General features: G+C 43.1%; 1 protein-coding gene across 1 annotated transcript in view; it reads left to right on the top strand.

The window, feature by feature from the left end:
* Positions 1–171: 171 nt before the first annotated feature.
* LRIF1 (ligand dependent nuclear receptor interacting factor 1) overlaps positions 172–25,395 on the top strand; it is a 28,306-nt gene continuing 3,082 nt past the window's right edge. Inside the window, exons 1-3 of the mRNA XM_068266530.1 lie at positions 172–1,160; positions 16,591–18,739; positions 20,877–21,095. Coding sequence (XP_068122631.1) covers positions 1,102–1,160; positions 16,591–18,739; positions 20,877–21,095 — 2,427 coding nt within the window. The 5' untranslated portion in view covers positions 172–1,101. The remainder of the gene's footprint in view (positions 1,161–16,590; positions 18,740–20,876; positions 21,096–25,395) is intronic.

The raw sequence follows: 25,395 nt of genomic DNA on the forward strand, positions 1-25,395 counted from the left end.
GCTATCAGTGAGGAGACGCTGCGGCCGCGAGACGCTCTCTGTCTGTCACACACGCGCCTCACAGCTGAGCGGGAACAGCGCGAGGCGGGCGTCACGCTTCACCACAGCGGGGCCTGCAGTGTGAGGAGGGGGCGGGGCCGATCGCGGGACACCACAGGGCCTGCAGCGTCAGGAGGGGGGCGGGGAGTTACCGCAGGAAGGGGCGGGACACCACAGGGGACGCTGTGTTACCTCACACTGAAGCTGTGGTGGGATAGAGGGAGCTCTGGTGCCGCCATTATACCTCAGCAATAGATGGGGAGGTCATAGGTGTACCTGAGGATTGGGTGAGGTATTCCCATATGTCCTGCCAAGGGAAGTGGTAATTACATCGCAATTCCTGCAGGGGGCGCCCATTTATCTCTAGATTGGCCAAGGGAAGTGGTAATTACCTCACAATTCCTGCTGGGGGCGCCCATTTATCTTTAGATTGGCCAAGGGAAGTGGTAATTACCTCACAATTCCTGCAGGGGGCGGCCATTTATTTAAGGGTTAGCCAAGGAAAGTGATAATTACCTCACAATTCCTGCAGGGGCGCCCATTTATCTCTAGATTGACCAGGGAAAGTGGTAATTACCTCACAATTCCTGCAGGGGACGCCCATTTATTTGTAGATTGTCCAGGTGAAGATGCAATAGCCTTATATTTCCAACAGGGGGCGCCCACTTATCTGTGGATTGGACGAGGAAATTTGTAATTACCTCACTCTACCTGCAGAGGGTGCCCATTTATTTCTGGATTGGCCAAGGGAAGTTATTACCTCACACTTCCTGCAGAAGGCGCCTATGTATTTGTAGATTGGCCAGGTGAAGTTTAAATAACCTCATATTTTCTGCTGGGTACACTATTCTAACTCTGGAGTAGTTGGGTAAGGGTTGGGGTAGCTGCATATTTCTTACAGAGGGGTTTTTCATCAGTGTTGGGCAGTAGATTGTGGTTACAGGGGGGCACCAGGTCAGGCCAGGGGGTGCCCTAGATGCACAGGCCTGCCAGGGTCAGCATTTTACTGTGTTAGGATTTGGTTATTATTCAGAGTTTTTCCATTCTTCGTCGAGACAATCAATGTCTAACTTACAGAATCTTGTTCTGACCCCAAATCAAGCACTCACAGCCAATCAAAGGTAAGTACCTCCACCTACCCGGTGCAGCTCACATGGACTAGAACCTAGTGGTAAAATAACATCAACTGTGGGTGGTTTTGGGGGTTGGAATCTTCGACTGGGTTTATTGCAACTCTTAGGAATGTCAGTGGTTTAATTCCATTCTTGCTTTGGTATTTTTGTTTGTTCTCTTCCTTTTTGTTTATGTGACATCTCCATGTATGATGTTTTCTTTAGAGTAGGAGTAGAAAGTAGTCCTTTATCACACCAGGGGCCTGAAGATTTGGAATCTTACCACTGGACTCACTGAAAGTTGGAACCATTTTGGTGGTTTTTATGTTCCACCATTCACCAAAACATCAGGGCTCTTTAATGTTGGTTCTGTGTCCCACACACTCCAGTGTTTAGTCCTGTCTTTGATAGTATTAGTACTTGTACTGAGTAGATTTATAGTGGTTGAGAAATTGAGCATTTAATTGAGTGAGCCTCAAGCCTCGTACACACTCCCGACTTCTGTCAATGGCAGGGATTGGAAACCCACAGGTGGATTGGAAACCCACAGGTGTTAACTAAGAAGGTGGCAGTTATTTCAGCAGTTCTACCTTCTATGTCTCTCGCAATCGGTGGTCCTGTTATTGTTGCACACTTTTTATATTGTAGCAACGCATTTATTGTGTCAACATTGAAAACGTAACTTCCTCAATTCATGGTTCGTCATCTAATGTCCCTACTACATTCTGACTTCAGATTTTCAGGGAAAACCTGGTATTGTCAATATGACACAAATACTTTGAAGTCAAAGCAGATTTTTTTTTTGTTTTTTCCCCCTAAGTTTAAGCAAAGGTTTGCAGCCTGACATGGACCAATCCCATGCACCCACTGTTGCATTTGGTTGGCTTATTCTTAAACTGCATACATTTGCTTACAAACCTGCATACATAAGTCAGTATTGACTGAAGGACAGCTTTTTGGCATAGCATGAACAATGCTTCTTTACAACCAAGAATATGGTAAGGCCCCTTTTACACTTAATCAGTTGGTATGCGTTAGTGCGCGTTGGTAGGCGGTTTATCCATAGCAGTGCATTGGGAAGATTTCAGTTAAAACGCGTTAAGTGCGAAAGGTGCCATAAGAAAACATGGGACTTACTTTGAAAATCAGTTTTCTTTCCATTTTAACTGAGAGCAACTGATTAAGTGTAAAAGGGGCCTAATAGTGTACACTAGAATCCCTTCAGGGCTGTGGAGTCGAGGAGTCTGAGCAATTTTAGGTATCTGGAGTTGGAGTCGGTGGTTTCAATAATAAACTGAGGAGTTGGAGTCAGATGAATTTTGAACCAAATCCACAGCCTTTGTGAAAATTAGTCTATGGAGTCGGAGCAGTGTTGGGTATCTGGAGTCAGAGTCAATGGTTTCACAAACTGAGGAGTCGGATGATTTTTGTACCAACTCCACAGCCCTGAATTATGGTAAACTCCGGAGTAATTTACTATATCAGAAGTTTACTCGGTCCTAATGAGCCATCCCTCTCCTCTCACGATGGCCCCGGTGCTGCGCTGGCTCCTCCATTCTCGTCCCACGCCGAGGGGACTTCGGAAGTGTTCGGGAGCCGAGTCCTCCCGAAGGCAGGCGGCGCGAACGCGTCATTGAGGGCGCGCGCATGCGCAGTGTAGAGCGGTCCATCTTCGGGAGCACTCAGGCTCCCGAAGCATCTCTAAAGCTTACCTTCAGCCGGGAGACAGCGGTATTTGACCGAAACGGACTAATACCGCTACAGGGGAGCCAGGACAGCAGCGGGCACTGGGAGAGGAGAGGGAGTGCTTTATGGGACCTAGAGCCTCCCTCTCCTTAGGTGAGTATCTGACTTTTTTTTTTTTTAACCCGGTTCCCATTAGCTTTAAGCATTATCCAGAACATGAAGAGACTTGACCTTTGAGAATGCAGGTATTAGTTCTTTAGACCGGACAAGACTAAAAATAAATTCTTCATGGGCCATAGCAGAAAATGGATTGATGAGCTCATACTAGTAAGCAAAACAACTTGCTAGTAGATGGTTTGTCACCCTTCCAGAAGCTTCAGTCCCATTATAAGGGCAGCTTAAACAATTTACCTTTCAGACACCAGGGCATCAAATTTCGATGGCTTTGGCCAGTGTATAGTAGTTTGTCTAGGTATAAACAATATATAGAAGATGAGGCAACCTGCCATCTAGAGCAGAGATGTCAAGTCCCCATACATGTTTGGCACAGCTCAAACTGGTTGATGGGACTGAATCGAGAAAGGTGTGGTTTAACAAGCATAATACATTTCCCCATTTCTTAGTCCATCTTATACACTGGCATGAATACAGCATTTGACAACTGGAGCTCGACATCCGCAATCTAGAGAGTGCAGATAACCAAATGGGGCTGTGGAGCCGGTACAAAATTAATCTGACTCCGACTTCACAGTTTATGAAACCACTGACTCCATATACCCCAAAATTGCTTTGACTCCAACTACACAAAAAAGAAGTTATGCGACTCAGACTCTTCCGTTTACGAAACCACCAATCCCGACTCCATATACCCAAAATGGCTCTGACTCCTCAACTCCGACTTCTTAGTATAATACTAAGTTCATGAAACTACCGACTACAGGTACCCAAAATTGCTCCGACTCCACAGCCCTGTAACCAAAGGCCTAAAGGCCGGTATAGAAGGTTTACCAAAATAATCTGGCAACTAAGTCTTTTAAAAAAGTTAAAGGTTTAGGGAAATTGCAGGGAAGGGTTTCATACAGAAATGCCGGTTTTGACTTTGTCACTTAGGTTTATTGTTGAGAATACTGAAAGTGAAGTGAAACAAATTCCTGATCTTGCGTATGAAAACACAGGTGGATTTCAACACTCTAAACCAATTGGAACTATTATGATTAAAGGATACATGAGGTGACCTAAGAAATAAATGTTTTACTCACCAGGGGCTTCTTCTAGCCCCAGGAAGTCTATCAAGCCCTACGCTGCAGTTCCACTGCTCTCCAAGTCGCCACTGTCCCCTACGTAAGATAGTGACTTGCGGCTGGGACATGGTCTTCTGCATGGGCGCACTATGCCTTTTTGTGATTGTGCTTCTGTGGTTGGGAGTGCTCTGCACTTGCCCAGTTCAGAAACTTTACCAGGAGTGCGAACACAAGAGGCGCACCTCCACAGAAGACTACGACCCAGCTGCAGGTTGTGATCTTATGGGTGGGACAGCTGTGGCCTGGAGTTCAGCAGAACTTCTGCATGGGACCTGATAGACTTCTAGGGCTGGAAGAAGTCAGTTGACTAAAACTTTTTCTTTCTTAGGTTGCCTCATGAATACTTTAACAGAGCACAGAAGCTGACTCTGTTGACATGTGTATCCACGCCTCCTCAGGACACCAAATTTCTGATCCTGAAAGGGGCAAAGCCACCTGAAATACTGTATATTCTTCAACAGTTATGTTAGATATCCAACACAAAAAATATTTTTTCATCAAGACGAGTCTAACACTTCTGCATTTTAGATTTGAATTTCGGTTCCTTAGTTGGGGATGAATTTGGGAACACAAGTTGTTCTCATTACTTTACAGAACAGTCTCTGTGTCTTTCAATGTAAGCTATTGTAACCGTATCCTTTGCCTGGGTGAGAACAACCTTCTGTTAAATCAATATGAAAATTGTATTTTAGGGTACTTTCACACAAACATAGTACATTGCGTTGTAATGGACACGGGTTTGCGCATTGTTTCATGGTACAATACAAAGGCCTCAATTCATAAAGCATTACCTCATGTGGTAATGCTGAAAACAACAGAGTTTCCCGACCACTTAGAAATGTGTCAGTTCATAAAGGCTGTTACCACATGAAAAGCTGACATTACCGACTTGGCTGTAGTTACCTCCAACACATGTCAGTAAATTGTCCGCAAATGTCAATTCATAAAGCCTGCAACAAGCGGTAAGCCTGCCGATAGTTACCGACATCTCTGGTGAGGCGTTAACAGGTTACCGACACCTCTGATGAATGCAAAGTGGAGAGAGCCGAAGTCTGTTTGAGTCATCCGTGGAGAGAGCCGTCTGTGTGAGCCATTTGAGCAGGAAGGGAAAGTCTGCGAATCATCTGTCTCAGTCATCTGAGTCATTTGTCCACACAGGGAAAGTCTGTGCGAGTCATCGGTCTGAGTCATTTGTGCAGGGCAAAAGAGAGAATCGTCACACTGCTCTACTCTACTGCTCAATGGGCTGCGGTAATTTACCGACCTTCAAAGGCAGCTGGGGAAATCTTTAGGGCCCTTTCACACCAGAGGGCTTTTTTGGCGTTTTAACGCCACAGTCGAAGTTGGCGTTTTCTAAGGTAAAATGAAAGTCCATAGACTTTCATTTTACCTTTCACATCTAACACAGCGTTTTGGAGCGTTGCGTTTCAACGCTCCCAGGAGCTTTTTTGGGGCTGACCGCAGCGTTTCTCTTTACAATTGATAGTAATGTGTTGGCGTTAAACGCCTTAAAAACGCCTGCAGCCAAAATGCAGCGTTTTAGCCTTTTATCACTGCTTGTAGTGTGAAAGAGCCCTTATGAATTAGCACACAGACCGGTAGAATACCGAGTGCGGTATTTTCCCGACGATTTTTTTTTTTTTTTAGCGCATTGCTTTTCATGAATCGAGGCCAAACTCTATGAAGTCAATTCACACTTCATCAGTTGCGCTGAGATGCTACAGATTTCATGATTACATCCGTTACATGTAAAAATGCCCCAGTGTGAAATTAGGCTTAGACTACGAAGATGACTCTACTTTCGATTGTGAACCAAGTGTTTTACACAGAATGTAGTTAAATATGAGATTTACACCCTTCAACGCCTAACCATGAAATTGCCTCTGCTATCTGGAAGACACAAAAGGGATTTAATGCTTCAGACTGTGAACCTTGCCTGTGCTGGAGAGGCAGCTTTATCCATAATATTGAAGAAGTCACAGATGCATAGTTGAGTTGGAACCAGCTGAAACTTCTCCAAGTTGATCATTCATCAAGGCTTGATGAAAAACAAGAAGAAATATTTGTATTTGTCTGGTTTCTCCTCTAATTGAAGAGAAGAATGTAATTTAGCTAATACAAGGAAACAAAATACAAAATTGTCGCTCGTAAGAGTCATCCCCAGAAGATGTATCATGGAGAAGTTTATTTGGATGCTCTAGAAGGGAAATCGGCAAATGAGTTGATTTTCAAGGTGAGGGGTCATGGCAATAAATTGCTGATCACTGATTACTGGTGAATCAACAGCTGGATGGTATTATACTGCATCAGACTAATGAAAGGAAATTGAGATTGGATAGAACAACATGGTGAATTAGTCGCCATTATTCCAGGGCTGTGGAGTCGGAGTCGAGGGCAATTTTGGGCACCTGGAGTCGGAGTTGGAGCCTGAGTCGTGTATTTCATAAACTGGGGAGTCGGGTGATTTTTGCATAAAATCCACAGTATTGGACTAAGGAGTCGGAGCCATTTTGAGTAACCGAAGTTGGAGTCGGAGTCGTGGTTTCATGAACCGAGGAGTCTGAGTTGGAGTCGGAAGATTTTTGTACCGACTCCACAGCTCTGCATTATTTGATTAATTTTTTATTGAGGCGTCATCCTCCACCTGCCATATGGAAACCTCATTGAGCTGAGACTGACTTAAATCTACTAAAATCATCCAAACTTTTGTACTAAAGGATTCCAGGTTGCAATATATATTTTACTGCTTGAGGGCGTCTGTCTCAACCAGCCGTCTTCATTTATTTATTTCTGAAAACATCTCCTAATCTACTTCTCAGAACATCTCCTAATCTACTTTTTCTGATTGTGGAACTACATTTGCTCTAGTGACATTGATGATCTTGTATCTTGATCTCTGTCGCCCATGGGGTAATTCAACAATAGCTATTGGGGCTTTTTCAGGTTTGTGGTGACCCATATGATTTCAGCTATTCCCCACCTGGTCACCTTAATGGCGATTCTATGAGGTTTCTATACCAAGGAGTGGGCATTTAAAGCAGAACAAATCCGTTGTCATACCTAAGCCACTGCAGGCCTGCCCCTAGGGGCAGAATTTCTAAAATGATCCATATATTTCCATTATTGCTCCAGAATAGATTAAAATGGTCTGCTGTCTCCCATCAATGTGCTTACACAGCTCTAAAAGTATTAAAACTTTTATTGAGACTTGAGGAGCAGCAATCGTATCAACATGTCGCTAATTGTCTCCAACCTACAGCCGACTTAATTTTTTTAACCACCTGAGCGGTCTGGACGAGCTGAGCTCGTCCAACACCGCCGGAGGTCGCCGCTCAGGCCCTGCTGGGCCGATTTTAATCAAATAAAAAGCAGCACACGCAGCCGGCACTTTGCCAGCCGCGTGTGCTGCCTGATCGCCGCCGCTCTGCGGCGATTCGCCGCGAGCAGCGGCGAAAGAGGGTCCCCCCAGCCGCCTGAGCCCAGCGTAGCCGGAACAAAAAGTTCCGGCCAGCGCTAAGGGCTGGATCGGAGGCGGCTGACGTCAGGACGTCGGCTGACGTCGATGACGTCACTCCGCTCGTCGCTATGGCGACGATATAAGCAAAACAAGGAAGGCCGCTTATTGCGGCCTTCCTTGTTTATTCTGGGCGCCGGAGGCGATCGGAAGATCGCCTCCGGAGCGCCCTCTAGTGGGCTTTCATGCAGCCAACTTTCAGTTGGCTGCATGAAATAGTTTTTTTTTTATTCAAAAAAAACCCTCCCGCAGCCACCCTGGCGATATAATCAGAACGCCAGGGTGGTTAACCCTAAGTTTGGCTTTGCTTTTAGTTAAACAGAGGAGTAGGATCTTCAAGAATAAGATGCCCATCATGTTAGAACTGGAGCCATCTATACATCTTAGCCTCGGCTGTCCTCCTTTTTTTTTTTTTTTTTTTTTTTTTTTTTTTCTTTTGCCCTCAATTTTTCCAAGCATCAAGAATTTCTCCAAAGAATCCAGTCTTCTCATTTATGTGACCAAAGTATGAGTTTTAATAGAAGTATCAGCCCTTCTAGTGTACACTGATCTTATTTCTTTAAGTATTGTCTGGTTAGAGCTTCAAGCAGTCCAGGGAACTCTTAGGAGCTTTCTCCATATCCACAGTTTTTGCATGTCTTTATAAGCTCTGCTCATAGTTGTATACAAAGTACGAGAAGATTGGTTCTGGATTGAGCCTTGGCCTGCTCTCTTGTTGTTCTTTGTTTTGTTTTTTGGCCTTTCTCAATCTGCAGTCAATCTAACAGAAGAGAAAGGAAGAAAAATCTGGCTGCCGTCTCACTTTCCACCCTTCCCACACCATAAAGGAGGAAGACAGTAGGGCACATTTGTATACATTGCAGTGTTCTCCCCAGAATTTTTTTCCAGCTGGGTGGCATGAAGTAGTAGCCGGGTGGCATGAAAAAGTAGCCGGGTGGGGAGAGATGAAAATGTGGGGCAACTATGCTTACAGCATAGGAGGAGGTGAGGAGGTGAGCCGATGACAGCCGGGTGGTCACCAAATCTAGCCGGGTGGAGCACCCGGCTAAAAGAGTCTGGGGAGAACACTGCATTGCTTTCTGTGATTTATTTATTTGCTTTTCTCCTCCTTGCAACTTTTATTATATTCAGATTTTTAAGATTGAGACTATACTGACACTTCTTAAAGAGAACCAGAGAAGAAGCACCCTCATGTATTTTATTACATTTATCAGTGGGAACATGACAGTAAACACCTACCCTGCTTTTGGTTTCATTGTCTGCTTAATTAGTCTATTAGCAACTGTGATAAGAATCCCCGACTATTCAGTCGAGGTTTGACCTGGAATCATTATAGCTGAGTCACTCTTCTGTGGAGTCTTTTCAAGCCCAAGCCTTCCCCCTCCTGCCTTAGATTTCCTGCTTTGCATACTGAGAGCTGTGATGACATGGGAGGGGCTGCTCCTGCTGAGAGAGAAGCTCTGTGGCTGCAATATGATCCCTGTGTGCACTCTGTCTGCATACTGTAGATACTGATGATGACTGCAGTTTCATTCCGATGAGACACTTCCTACAGGCAGATATCATACCAAAATGAAAGCACACAGATGAAAGGCTGCATTTAGCCTAGATAGCAGCATAGTCTCATATAGCCTAGACAGCACATCCAGAACAACTCATAACCCGGAAGGAGAAGGGATATGAGCCGACGGCCATATTTGATTTTTCCTGGAGCAATAATGGATAAAAAACACTAAAAAAGGCCCACCAGAGCGGCGAAATTATCAGGTAGAGCATTTATTCCTTACAAGCTATCAACTGATATGTTTATTTTGTGTGAAACGTTCATCTCTGGTTCCCTTTAAGTCCAAACCACTATGAGAACTCCCAAGAGTAAAGGGTAACCACCCCTTATATAAGAGGTCTTGCCAACTTCGGCTTTAGATTTGATATACCTGCCAAATCTCCTAAGAGATCACAAGAGGGAGCAGAACAGATCCATTGGTCAAAATTATATGCAACCCTAAATACTAATATTTTAGGAGCATGTGGCACTATTATACCTTCTGAGATGAATGTTCACTACCAAAAACAAATGTTATTGCAAAATGAATAGCCCAGTAGTTAGAGGAAATGGAAACTTATAAGAAGTAGGACAAGAACTGAAGAAAAAGAAAATGGGATTGGATGATGGAGGAGGTGGTGATCGGGAACTTGATATTAAATCCTCACTGGAAACAAGTAGTACATTTAAAAGAACTCTGGTGACTCTATAAATAAATGCAAACTCAGAGAAACTCTAGGAGAGTTTTCCAAGGACATCCAGAATGCAATGATTACAACAGTGCAGACCACCATTAGGGAGGCAGTGGCCCAGGAAATAGAACCCAAAAAAGAGGCCGTTGAGGCCCTATGTAGAACAATGGAGTTTCGGGAGATGAAGGCCATTAATTTAGCGGTTCTCAAGCAATTATTTGCATTAGAGATGCATGAGCAGCAGTTATGGGACATTTCAGTTAAACTTGATCACCTAGGAGAACAAAATGAAACTCGGAGGGAATCCGTCCCGTTGCCTTATGTCATACCTTGTATTTATCTTTGTCATATGTACATGTCAGTGTTCTCCCCAGAATGTTTTTCCAGCCGGGTGGCATGAAAAAGTAGACGGGTGGGGTGAGATGAGAGAATGCTTCTCTGCACAACTCTGCTTATAGCAGAGGAGGAGGTAAGCTGATGACAGCTGGGTGCTCACCAAAACTAGCCGGGTGGAGCACCCAGCTAAATGAGCCTGGGGGAGAACCCTGCATGTGCAGTTCTTGAAATGCATGCCAAGCCAGTCAGTCTTTACCTATAAAAGGCAACCTGCCCTGAGCCCTGGTGCTGATTTTTGGTGCTGGTTCTTTTTGGTGCTAGTTACTGAGTCCAGTACTTATATTCTGTTTGACCATTGATCCTGACCTGGCTTGTTTGACTACTCTCGATCTGCATCTTTTGGTATTGACCCGGCCTGTTTTTGTGTTTGTCTGCCACCTGCCCTAACCTGAAATATTTCTTGCTCAAGATTGATTGCAATCTGAACTGTCTTGGCCTGTTACCCGTGATACTTGCAGCCTCCCTTCTGACCCGGACCTCCATCAACTACTCTCCTCACCGTGGTGTCGCCTATTCTCTCCACCACTTTTATAGTTCCCTTGAGTGCAACCTGGGGGACACTAGACAGCGAAGAACCTTGGTCACTTAGACTCCCCACTCTTGGTCAGACTCGCCTCAGTGGGACAGTGAAGAGGTGGATTACCAAAGTATTACAGTAGGAATTGACCATTATGGACACCAAAGGAGAAAACAACCTTTCTCAAATGGACCAACTCTGGCCTGTTATCCAGTGAAGTAGAAGGCAAAGATCGAGGCACCGCTTCTTTAAAATCCCTTTATTCCGGTGGGGGAAAATAGCAGGTACATAGCAGTGGGGGTAGTGGCCTGTTACTAGTTTGATTCTTGCAGCCTGCCTTCTGACCTGGACCTCTCTTGACTACAATTACTTTCTTCAATAGGGTAATTCCTTTAACCAAGGGAACAGTTGGATGCTTTCCACTTTGAGATTTTCCATATGGAAAGGAGAAAATGGAAAAATCAGGCAAATGGCATGTGTTTGTGTACAGATTTTACTTCTGCACCATGGTAGAAATGTTTCATAGTACAATGCTCAAAAAAATTAAGACACTTAAACAACACAATGTAACTCCATTGACTGGCCCTCCCATTCTCCAGACCTGAATCCAATTGAACACATCTGAGACATGTCTCGCTCCATCCACTAACGCCACGTTGCACCACAGACTGTCCAGGAGTTTGTTGGTGCTTTAGTCCAGGTCTGGGTGGAGATCCCTCAGGAGACCATCTGCCACCTCATCAGGAGCATGCCCAGACATTGTAGGGAGGTCATACAGGCACGTGCAGGCCACACACACTACTGAGCCAAATCCAAAACAGCCCTATTGGCAGGAACAAATACATTTAGCATTGCCAAAGCAAAACAAAGCATTAACATGGGGAGGGTGTTATGGGAATAAGGTAAAGGTATAGGGGGTTGGGGTATGTAGTCCTTAGGGTGTGGAAGATGTAAGGGACAATATGGGGGGCTGGGATATATGGTCCATAGGAGGGTATGGGGGGGGGGAATTCATTTTGTCTTGTTTTAAGGGCATTACATCTGATTTTGATCAGCCTTTAGTGGGTTTTTTCCCCTTTAATTTTGAGTGTTACTCCAAATCCAGACCTCCATGGGTTGATAAATTTGATTTCCATTGTAATTTTTTGTGTAATTTAATTGTCAGCACATTCAACTATGTAAAGAACTAAGTATTTAATAAGAATATTTAATTCATTCAGATCTAGGAGGGAGAGTAATGTTGAGCATGAATTTGCGTCATCATAATTTTACGTGATAATTATTAAGCAAAATCTTAATGTGACATTTTGGAAAAAACATAATTTTATTCATAACCATAATCAAGATCCGTAATTGCAGTCTACAAACCAGGGCTGTAAATAAACATTAGTGTGATTGAGCCCCGCTCACCCGACGCCACCCGGCAGAGCAGTGATTGGCTTTGGGAACACATGTTCCCATTCACTAATCTAAGTGCCTGTTTTTGAATTGCCTCTGCTGCAGCCAATAGCAGTGATCATTCATTGAAAATGTTTGTAAATCGATATAAACTTTTATTTTCCTGTTAACTCAGGACCCTGTGATTCAGGGTTCTAATAGGCATGAGACAGTGTGTGGGGACTTGTATGTATGTGCTGCCATCACTCAAAAATGCCTTGACCGATTTTAACAAAACTTGGTACAGTATACAGTTCCCTCCCTGCACACCTAAACGAAACCACAAACCGCCAATCCAATTTATTCCATTGACGCCAATAGGAAAATTTAGAAGGCTGACATTCTCGCAGTAATAAAGCCAGGGTCCCCAAACTTGGCACAGTTAGTCACTTGGTAGCTGAGGTTAAAATTCAGGGAAAGTGGCCAGAGCATAACAGCCAATCAAATTTCAGCCATTCATTGTAAATGGGAAAATGTAAACTGCAGCCATTCTTAGACTGTTAATCACAGGATTCTCAAACTTTGCACAGTTAGTCACTGGGTGACTGGGATTAATATTCAAAAAAGGGGTGTAGCCTACAACAGCCAATCAGAATTCATCTATTGATTTTCTAGGGGAATATTAAATTGCTGCTATTTTTACACTGTTAATGGCAGAGGCCTCAAACCTGCTACAGTTGGTCATTGGGTAACTAGTGTGTAAATTCAGTAAGGGGGGCAGAGCTACAAACAGCCAATCACATTTTTTTTTTTTTGATTGATAAACTGCTTCTATTCTCATATATTCATGCCAAGAACTCCAAAGCTCACAAACTTGGGAACTGAGTGGCTGTGTGTCATGGTTACAAAAGTGGGCTCAGTAAATACCAACCACGTTTATAAATGGGAAAATGTAAACTGCAGCCATTCTTGCACTGTTAATGGCAGGGTTCTCAAACTTTTGTGCAGTTGGTGACTGGGATTAGTACTGTATTATTTTGGCCTGTTTTTACCAAAAAGTACACTTATCCGGCATCAGCCAATCCCCTTTGCTGCCAGATTACGGAGACCCTACTGTACTCATTCCGAGCTCTGTACACAAATGTATAAGTTTTTAAGAAAATGGACAGCATTGGGCCCTCTCCTAAGCCTCTTTTTTTTTTTTTTTAAACTTGTTTTTTTTGTTGTTGTTGTTTGTTTACTGCTATGCTCATTTCCCACATCTGAATATTTTTTTCCCGCGTTCCCATCAGGTTCACTTCCCTTACTTCAGGATTTATTTTCCTGTTTCTCCTTTCCATACTCCACATAGGAGTACTAGGTACCTATTTTCCGCTTCCACCACTCCTGTACCATTTCCCACACTCTGAACTCATTCTCACTCAGTGTGGGACACCCTCTCCTTACGCCTTTACATGCAAGTTTTTGTACTTTGGGCATCACTTTGTCTCTTACCTTTTTTCCCACACGCTGAACCTTCACGTGCCAAGTTTTGGACCACATTGGTTCAATTTCCCATTTACCCAACACTCAGGTTTCTTTTCACTCCATTCCTTTTTCTCACACTCTGCACAAGTACTGTTAATAGCCTGTCCAACACAAGATTTTCATCCTATCTTTCTCCCACATTCTGAACATTTCCTTCACTTTGACCCAGATTCATGTTTCTGACACATTCCCCCACACCCTTTTTTTTTTTTTTTTTTTTTTTTTTTTTACAAAAATCAAGCTTTATTGAAGAAAACACAATACACATGAGCGTTACAAAAATCATTGAATTACGTACATATTACAGCAAGAATAGGCTGATCAGTGCACAATATTGTTATTAACTATGTCAATATATGAGGATTTGACCTCTGAGGAAAGGACCAAACGATAAGCAATTGAATAGAGATATATTTTGGCAAACATTTGTTGTACAACTGTAAGTACTAATTGGACTTCAACAGGAAAATAACCTGTGGTTGGCTCCATCTCCCTTTTCATTATAATTAACTCAGATGGGTAGTCCCTATCGATTTTTTTTTTTTTTTTTTTTTTTTTTTTTTTTTACACCTGTCCCAGATAAGTTGAAATTTTAAGACACGTCCTCAGTGAGTGTAGACTAGTTCCTGTATGGCAGACTGCTGTCAATTCTCTTAATCCAGCTTGCAAATGGTGGTGGTGGGGGGGGGGGGGTTATAGGCACAAGCCATCTACACACCACCTCCTGCCTCACCATAAAGAGTGTCTCACTCATAAATATTTTGAAGGGGTCACTTGTTAAGTCTGAATAGTAACTTTACCACAAAATTTATGCAGAAAATCTAAAGATAACAGGAAGACTATCAGGCGCAGGTGGGTCTAAAGACACTGTCAACACTAAGTTTGACTAACCCAAGCTGTCAGAGCAATTAACACGGAGTGCTGTCTGAGGGACATGTAACACATGGTAGGTTTTGAGGTGTGTACTCGGTGATGGATTTTGAGTTATATGTAAGATTGTATTGTTGTAGATATCATCACCCAGTTCAATTTTCACTTTCTTGCCTGACTGTTTAACATTTTCACATGCTACTGGATGCCATACAGTTCCAAAGTATAATGGATAGGATTTCCATGTTTTAACAGCTTGCAATGTATTTTTAATAAAATGCTTCTGCTTTTTGTTTTTCCAATAAAAACTGGTAATTCTGGCCAAATATTTCAATATTTACTTGTTTCCAAAGGCCTGTGGCTTACCTGGATGCGGTTTTGCATGCCTCATGAGTTGACTTTTGTGATGAGGTTGAAGTAGGCCTTCTTCCTGATTTTCTATTGACCATGCAGATTGTGTGCTCTATACTCCTGTGTAAGCCACACAATACTGCTGGTTCCATGCAGTCATATGCGGATCTGCCTTTCTGGTCCACATTCGAGCTGGGCTCTCTGCAAGATTCCTCATCTTTTAAACCTTACCTTGGCTTTCACAAGGATGTCCGAATTTTGCACATATCAAAATTACTTTGATTTCTTCTATTTTAAAGGTCATGATGTCAAAAAGTAATTTAACTTTTGCATTTGTCACTTTGTAACACGCTTGTTTACTAATCAAGTCTTTAATTTAACCAGAGCTATCCAAACCATTACTTAGAACTGCAGCTTTACTCAAAGTCCTGGCTCTGAGACTAGAATTTGGGGACTGGTTACAGTAAATAGAAGACTTATTGTTTTTTCTTGTTTTAATAAAACATAAAAAGTTCTACTTGAGATGGGCATTTTTTTTTAAGCCCAAGCTGAACAAGGCAAATTCGAATTGTCAAATTTATAAGTGAACACAAACCGTGTATAGAAACAAATTGCACAGAATACCTCTTTCATGGGCCAAATGTGCTTGGAACTATGGTACCAACTGGTGCTGTCATCTGATGTGGGGAGGATCATGCAGGTGGGACCAATGTGACACACAAAGTAAGAAGAGTAATAGATGCTGAACTGTTTCCAAGAATAGAGTAGAAGCCGTGTGTCTACAAGAGGTGGGGCATTTTATTTCCCAGGAAGTAGGTATGTGAGCTTTTTTAAGACTTCAACTCTCGTGACAAGAAATAATCACAGAAGAGGTCTCAAATTTATATGGACAGGTGCACAACTATACGGAAGAATTTTTTTGCTCTAAAAGTTAAATTCCAGCAGTAATACTTAATCATCATGAATGCTTTGAGAATATCCCTTGTTCAATTTCAAAAAAAGGATGTAGGCAGTATATTCTATCTGGAGACCTGGATAGAGTAGAAATATAAGGATTACTTTTATTACTTCAATATCCTGAGAATGGATCTCCTTCTGTGATTAAACCTGAAAACCCCTCTTCCTATCATTTCCATAATTCAAACCACCTTTTCTCTTCTGCCTAACCATAGCCTGTACTTGTTAATAAGTATAACCTCCTCTTTAAACCCCTACACCTGCACCCACATGCCTTCATTTTGCATCTATCATCATGTCTTTCTCTAACAAACTCTTAAAACTAACATATCATTATCACTTCACGGGATCTCTAACACTAAGAAGTTGGCTGTACTTCACCTAACTCCTGCCAATACTTAACCAATAGAATTTACAATACCTTCCTAGTGGTAGAGGAATTCAGTGGAGAATACATATCCATGTCCTGTTTTATGGTACTGTATTTTAGTTTTTGTCCAAAAAGGAAAGAATTTGGAGGCCATGCATTGACTACAGATTGGCAGTTTTACTTAAAATTTGAAACCGATTAAAATTGGTTGTCACACCATAGTGAAACTTTCTGTGAAATTACAATATGCCATGTACTTATCAAGCATGCAACTTTTTTGTTAATTATTGAATACATTTTTTTTTTCTGATCTTAATTTTTTTTCTTTTGCATTTCAGCCTTACCGGGTGCTTATATCAAGTAATTCAAAGTCCTGGGCAACAAGGAACAAATGTTCTGAATCTCATCCCAGTGTTAAACTCAAAGGATACTTCAGCTTCTGTGGTCACTTCGCCTGTAATTCTTAACACACCAACACTCAATGTCCAGGAGCCGGTCAGGTTATCTCTGCCTTCAGCCATACCAAACATTCCTTTAACTACCCAAGTGAGTACACCGGTAGTACAACAGCTCGGAACTGGAAGCTACGTCATTACAACACCTAAAAGTCCTACCGAAGTTTCAAAAACTATCCGTGTTGACAGCACACTTTCTGCACCCCAGGGTAGAGCTGTTCTGCTGGATAATTCCCAACTAGGTTTAACGTCGAACTCCCAAACTGGGACGCCAGCATTCATAATGGTGAACACAAAGCCTGCATCTACTGTGAAGACCGTACCACTTCTACCATCGGGACATGGTCTTCAGATACCTGCTAATGCTGAGGTTAAATCTGTCCCTGCTTCTTCCCTGCCCTTTTCTATTCAGCAAAGGATTCTGCCCCAGGTGAGCTGTAACGATTCAACGAAGATCATATATGTATCTCCAGTAAATACTGTAAAAACACTTAAAGCTACCCCCTCCACTACAGTGTCCACACCAAAACTGACCCCATTATTGCCATATATTGCATCACCAAAGGCCAGTACCGGAACAGAGCCTTCAAAGGGTCCGATGAAATGGGTTGTGCATGAAAACACTGAGGCTTCATCTTGTATTGTTCCAGTAAAGTCCTCCAGTGACACGGCATCAAAATTGCTTAAAATAATGGCGGGAACAAAGACTGAAGATATCAATTTGATCAGCTCTCCTAGTTCAAGTATGATGCATTTAAAGGAGAATGCTCTGGTATTATGCAACAATAAAATTTATCTTCTAACGAAACCAGGATCGGAATTGAGGAACTCAGATGGCATTAAGCAAGAGGTGTCTGAGAAACCTCTCACATCGACTAATCAAAGTAAAGACATATCAAATAAGGTAGTTGAAATAGTTCTGTCTAAAAGTAACGCATCACAAAACACGAGTCAAGCCGGGACTCCTAGTAGCACCCCATCAGTTCAGACCATTGCAAGCAGTGCATCACTTGTTGGTTCTTTTTTGGGTACTGCGCCACTTGTTTACTCTGTTGCAAGCGGTGCTTACTCTGCTGTAAGCGGTGTACCAATTGGTCACTCTGTTGTAAGCCGTCCACCACCTGTTTACTCTGTTGTAAGCAGTGTCCCTTCTGTTGCTAGCAGTGCACCCCCTGTTTATACAGTTGTAAGCAGTGCACCATCAACTAACATTGTTGCAAGCAGTCCATCTCGTGTTCAGTCTGTTGTCAGCAGTGCACCACCTCCTTATGCACCACCTCCTTATGCACCACCTCCTTATGCTGTAACAACTAGTGCACAACCTGTTCATTCTGCTGCAAGTATTGCACCACCTTTTCATTCCATTCCAAGCACTGCACGGCCTCTTTACTCCGGTGCTGGCTATGCACCATCTGCACGCTCTGCTTCAACCAGTGCACCGCCTGTTCAGACTGTTGCAGCCAAGGCACCGCCTGTTCAGACTGTTGCAGCCAAGGCACCACCTGTTCAGACTGTTGCAGCCAAGGCACCGCCTGTTCAGACTGTTGCAGCCAAGGCACCACCCGTTCTGACTGTTGCAGCCAAGGCGCCACCCATTCAGACTGTTGCAGCCAAGGCGCCGCCAGTTCAGACTGTTGCAGCCAAAGCACCTGTTCAGACTGTTGCAGCCAAGGCACAGCCTCTTCAGACTGTTGTAATCAAGGCAGCGCCTGTTCAGACTTTTGCAGCTAAAGCACCTCCTGTTCTGACTGTTGCAGCTAAAGCTCCTCCTGTTCACATTGTTGCAGCCAAAGCACCGCTGCCTGTTCGCACGGTTGCAGCAAGTGCAGCGAAAGCAGTTACTTCCATGACCTCTAAGTTGATCAAGAAGGAACCAGAGATAATTTATATTGATGATGACGATGACGATGATGATGATGTAAATATAATTGGAGTCATTCAGAGACCTCCAGACGTTTTGTACATTCCACCAAGTAAACCCAGCCCTGCTGTGGCATCGCAGAACTCTACTTCAATCAGGAAACCTGATCAGGTATCTCACTTTCTTTTGTTGATATTTATGCATATCTATTCACTTGAGAACTGTAGATATTGGACAGTTACAATTTTCATGGGTTTTGTTTTTACCAAGTGATTAGTATTAGCCAAAGAAGCGTAAAACGATCAAATTATTTGCCTGCAGGACCATTTTCTATGCAGCCAGTGATAATGTTGGGTTTTTGCAAGGTATCTGTTGGAGCTGTAACAGTGGTCTTCAAGTAGCTTCAACTCAAATTATTTTGTAGTTTAAAGGACAACTATCAAAATTAGCTTACATTCTAAATGCCACATATATTTCCAGTAATTACTAGCAAATAGCAGTACAAAGGCTTTTTTTCATCTTTTCATGATTTATATGAAGAAAATTACATTTACAGAGAACAGTTTTCACTGTGGGCATTTCTATGGAGGACTGTGTTCAGCACATCCAGCATACAGAAACAGTCATCACTAGCAGTAATCCGGTGACTGGAATCTCTTCAGAATGATAGAAAGCAGAAATATAGCTTCAAATAGTGTGTAAATAACTCATCCACTGTCCCTGTGTCTCTCTCTACCTTACACACTATAAAGTAAACTGAAATTGCAGCCAGGAAGAACTCATTCTAAATCAGGGGGTGTAAGCATGCACAAACAGGAATACAGTAAGTCTCCTTTTCTTCAGATCCTTTCTCTGTACCTGGAAATCGCTCAGCTGTTCTCATATGATCTGTGAGAAAGCAGTGTGTGTGGGAAAGGCAGAAACAAACAGTAAATCATTCCTCTGTGAATAGTGACAGAGAAGTGGAACCTATCTACATGGTACAGCTCTAGCTTCGATGCTGACACAAGCTGTTATAAAAACTTGTAAACAAAGAATTTTTCTCGCACAGGCTGTGATCAGAGACATTTGAAAAGCTTTCTATTGTTGTTGGCTAAAAGCTTTATAGGTAGGGGTTTACAGAAGGACAGTTTCTTTGATAGTGCCTTTTTAACATTATTAAAATTAGCTTTCCAGTTCAGTCTGCAGGCAGTTAGACGCCCTGAATTATGGTTCACTGTGGCCATGGTGAATTGTTTGGTGAATGTAACGGCTTCCAATTGTCATTTGGGTCCACCGCGGTCTTCAGTGAGATGAATGGGAGCATCCATATCAATACATTTACCTTCGATTACGCTAGTATCATGGTCCAATTTTCTGAGAAGGTGGATGTAGTCTATAGCATTGGCTGCGTTCTTATTTCCATATGGCCCTAAGGGCTCAAAAAATGTTGCAGTAACAAATCGATGGGAAATTATGCTCAGGTTGGGTGCAATATGTCAGACTTGGAATAGTCTAGAGCCTTCCTGAGAACTTATGCGTTCCAGCGCACCATCTGTCTTCATCTTCTAGCTATCCTCCTGGCTGTGCACAAGTGTATCCGTATTGGTCATGCATGAGTAAGGTCCACTCATACTCGGTAATACAAAGCCATTCGTGCATGGCTTCGTCCTCCATGCATGAGTGCCTAGTTCTACCGGGTATGTGCAAACCTTACTTGCTTGTGCCCAGTCCAGATGCACTTGTCCATGCTCATGGCAAGAAGAAACCTTTGAAACACTCAGTGTAGAAGGACTCCGCACTAAAACGGTGGGCTTATGAGTAGAGATGTAGCGAACGGTTCCCGAACCGTTCGCCGGCGAACATCTCTGAATACATGGGGCATTTACTACTTCCGGGTCGCTCTGACCCGGAGTAGTACGCCTGCGCTGCCCGGCGAAGCGCGTCCTAGATCGCGCTCCTGTTGCCGGGCACTCTCTGCGCATGTGCGTGACGTCATGAACGACGTCACGCACATGCGCAGAGAGTGCCCGGCAACAGGAGCGCGATCTAGGACGCGCTTCGCCGGGCAGCGCAGGCGTACTATTCCGGGTCAGAGCGACCCGGAAGTAGTAAAAGCCCCAGAGATGTTCGCCGAGCGAACAGTTCGCAACATCTCTACTTATGAGGATCCAGGAAACTTCTAATCTATCCAGATGCTTTCCACTACTGAGGTAAGTATCTTGCTCTTCTTTTTTTTTTTCTAGGCACATCAGATGATTTTTAAACTTCTGCGCCTTTGCTATATGGTAGGGCGATTTCCCGGTTTAACTTTATTTCTGTTTCACAGCTGCAGGACAAGGTGCAGACTGGCCAGACCATGAAGGTCACAAACACACCAGCAAGAATCAGAAAGGATGACAGGACTCTGAGGAGAGAATTTGGCTTGCGTAAGAAAGAAAAGATTATCCTGAAGAGGCTCCCACTCCTCCAGGCAAGCACATCCAGAAGATCCACACCCATAACTGAGGAAAGGAACATGGTCTTCGGGCTTGGGCAAGATGTGCAGGTTAGCATAATCCAACATATGCATGTAAACAATCATTAACCACCTAATTCTACCTTGACCCGTGTACAGCATGAGCCATGGTCAATCAGTCTGGACATGTATACATGTCCAGTGTTGCGGCGGTTGTGTGTGCGCCCGCCACTTGTTTAAGATGTGATTTAAATGTCAGTGATTGGTGAAGGGGAACATGTGTTCCCTGAGCCAATAAGTGTCTTAGAATGAAGAAACATGACTCGAATCATGAGGCGAGTACATTTGAAATCGGCGCCGGTAGACTTGAGCGCAGGATACAGCCGGTATATGGCTGATCCTGCTTCTGCACAAGTCCGGGTCGATTTAATTACTATTCTCCCTCCAGGCCGACATGGATAGTGGGGGAATGAAATAATTCGGCTTCCAGCGATTGCTGGAGGCCGAATTATTATGCTTTTAAGCAACCTCGGCGCCGTCTTCTAACGGAGCCGACGTTACTCACTGAGCGCTGCTATTGTAGTCTATGGAGGCGCCGGCTGCGCCCAAATCTAGCAGCGCTGAAAAGCACTGCTCCGTCATGAGGCATGTATGTCGATTCCTAAAAGTGAAACTAACAAACGTAGCTGAAAAAAAATGCATAGTAAATAAAGTAATTACTGAAACAAGTATCAACTCCAAAAAATGTGCTTGATTTTTCTAACTAACCATTTTTTTTCAGAGTTTACGATCTTTAATCCCAAAATTGCAGCAATCTAGTAAATACATTTGTAGTACCTCTAAGATTATGATCAACATTTCCAATCAATCAGAAAATTGGATCGGAAGGCTCAAATTGAATTAAAAAAAATTGTATGGTGTGTGTGGCCACCTTAAATATATATAAGCACAGATAAGGCAGATATCACACACACACACACACACACACACACACACACACACACACACACACACACACACACACACACACACACACACACACACACACACACACACACACACACACACACACACACACACACACACACACACACACACACACACACACACACACACACACACACACACACTTACTTTTGGCCTTAAAAATAGGCCAATAGCGATGATCTGCCAATTTTCCAACTCCCCCCATGTGCCCCCATCAACACCCTCCCCCCATGCAATTGAATGTCCCGGCAGGTGCAGAGTGCGCCATGGCGTGTGCTGTCATGTGACCGCAGCGGGCCTGGAGCTCTAGTGGCCCGTGCGGAAAGCTGCCGGGAACAGTAGAGGAACCCTGCAGGGTGATGAGCGTGCCCCTAGTGGCTGCAACTTTAACTACTTGATGCACGCCGTGCAGTACATTCACGACCCTGCAAAGTTTACAGGATGCACCAGGGCCGTGAAAGCAAGTTGGCAGCGGCGTGCAGCCGACGCTCGCTCCTGTTCGCACACACTGCCGTTACCACCACTTAGCGGGGAGATTAATGAATGGGACCGCAATTCCCATTCATAAATCTAAGTCCCTGATTCAGTGAATTCCGGCATCTACAAGACGCCGGCATTCATTGTATCTTCATGTTGTTACACTGCCATGCATTACTTTCGATTCACGTGCTTAGGTTAGTGAATCTGAAATAATAACTGAGGACATCTGGTGGCCAAATAGTAAATTACACAAAAATTCTTTATTTAATAAAAATCCCCACACTGACTTTTATAATTAACTATTTCCCTCCGATAGTAACTTTTTTTTTTTTTTTATATATATATAGGGGGAAAAATGTGCAAAAAAATAAAAAGTAATTACCTTAGGGACTGAACTTTTTTAAAATGTATGTCAAGGCGGTATATTACTAATAATTTTTTTTTTATTTTTGGGCTTGTAATTAGTGATGGACGCAAAACTGAAAAAATGCACCTTTATTTCCAAATAAAATATTGTCGCCATACATTGTACTAAGGAAATTTTTTAACCGTTGCAATAACCGGGACAAACGGGCAAATAAAATGTGTGGCTTTTATCCACAGTAGAACGGTTTATTTTAACACTATAATGGCCAAAAACTGAGAAATAATGCATTTTTTTCAAAAATGTTTTCTTATTATTCATGTTAAAATGCATTTAGGATAAAATAATTCTTAGCATACTGTACCTCCCAAAGAAAGCCTAATTGGTGGCGAGAAAAACAAGATGTAGATCATTACGCTGTGATTAGTAGTAATTAAGTTATTGGCGAAAGACAGGGAGGAGCGCTGACAGGTGAAAATTGCTCTGGTCCACAAGGTGAAAAAACCCTCAGTGGTCAAGTGGTTAAAGCACTTTGAGTCCGACAGGATAAAGGTGCTATACAAATATTATTAGTATTATGTTGTAATGTCAGCTTTCTAGTGTAGAAATGTACATTCACTAGTAGCCTTTTGTAGATTGGATCTCCTGATGTAGATGGATTATAATTAGAGGTAAAAAGCTCTCCCATACACACACACACACACACACACACACACACACACACACACACACACACACACACACACACCACGTACACAGTTTTGACTTAAAAGATATGCCAAAACTGATGACCTAGCAATTGGCCAACCTCCCAGTGTGCCATAGCCCCCCATATGCAGAGCACACATTGGAACGTGCCAGGTGCTGCATAGTACCTATTGGAATGTGCCTCAGCATGTATGGTTAGCTGCCCATGCTCCAGCTTTTATCCTCTAGTGTCCCGGGCAGCTTCTGAACTTACCATAAGAGCTCTAGTCAGTCATGTGACTGCAGTGAGCCTGGAGCTCTAGTGTTGAGTACAGAAAGCTGCCCGGGACAGTAGAGGATGCAAGCTGCAGCAAGGACAAGGAAGCTTTACCTACTGAAGCATTGTCTAGTGTGCACTCTGCATCGGGGCCCCCTCGCACACGACACCCGCTGTATATCACCTGCGGATAGGCCAACACACACTTCACGCAAGTCAGCATATCCGCTGTGATATATACAGTAACTTTTTATCTTTTTGTAATACACCCTGAAAGTACAACTGGAAATTTGCTTTACAGTCCTATTCAGCACTTTATTGCAGGACTTTTTATATATCTAGAAGCTTCTTGATTAACTTATGTTAAATAAATAAATGAAACTTGTAAAATAACTGAGGAGCATTAAGGACTGTCTACGTACTGCACCACAGACTACCTGTGCTATAGGTTGGTGGAGATGACCCTAGAAAGTATCACAAATTAGTTAAAATAGAACTTTTATTGGTAAAGGAAAAATATAAATATGAACATCACAGATGGACCTAGATGCACATATTGTTAAATGCGCTATAACCCTAGTATGTCTAGATATCAAACTCAGGTTATACTGCATAAGCTATATGGACCAGTAAGGCTCTAGCGCATAAATATAAATGAACTAACTCCCAAAAAGTGACCCTACATTTTTCACCCGAAGTGTTCATCATCTGGGGTATAAAGTGCAAAAAGTGCCCAGTGCATAGATTAAAAAAATCAATCAAATAAATCACAATTTAAATGTAGAGCATTAATTTATGCACCGAACTTTTTGTGCACTTTATATCCCCGATGAAGCTCCCCTTTGGGCAAAACATGCAGTGTCACTTTTGGATGCGTAGTTTGTGTTTGTGCTAGAGCTGTACTGGTTCATGTGGATTATGCAGTGGGACCCGTGTTTGGTATGTAGACCTACTAGGGTTATATCACATTTAGTTAAGAGCTATATGAATCTACGTCGGTCTGTGACATTGTAGATTCACACTGAAGGCATCCAAACAATGAATTAACATATGTGGAAGTATAGTACATAACCAAAAAGTGTGAAACAACTGAAAATATGTCATATTCTAGGTTCTTCAAAGTAGCCACCTTTTGCTTTGATTACTGCTTTGCACAGTCTTGGCATTCTCTTGATGAGCTTCAAGAGGTAGTCACCTGAAATGGTCTTCCAACAGTCTTGAAGGAGTTCCCAGAGATGCTTAGCACTTGTTTTCCCTTTTGCCTTCACTCTGCGGTCCAGCTCACCCCAAACCATCTCGATTGGGTTCAGTTCTGGTGACTGTGGAGGCCAGGTCTGGGGCAGCACCCCATCACTCTTCTTCCTGGTCAAATAGCCCTTACACAGCCTGGAGGTGTGTTTGGGGTCATTGTCCTGTTGAAAAAAAAAAAAAGATGGTCCAACTAAACGCAAACCGGATGGAATAGCATGCCGCTGCAAGTTGCTGTGGTAGCCATGCTGGTTCAGTATGCCTTCAACTTTGAATAAATCCCCAACAGTGTCACCCACCATCATACCTCCTCCTCCATGCTTCACGGTGGGAACCAGGCATGTAGA

Source organism: Hyperolius riggenbachi, chromosome 2 (assembly GCF_040937935.1).
Source record: "Hyperolius riggenbachi isolate aHypRig1 chromosome 2, aHypRig1.pri, whole genome shotgun sequence".
Taxonomy (NCBI): Eukaryota; Metazoa; Chordata; class Amphibia; order Anura; family Hyperoliidae; genus Hyperolius; species Hyperolius riggenbachi.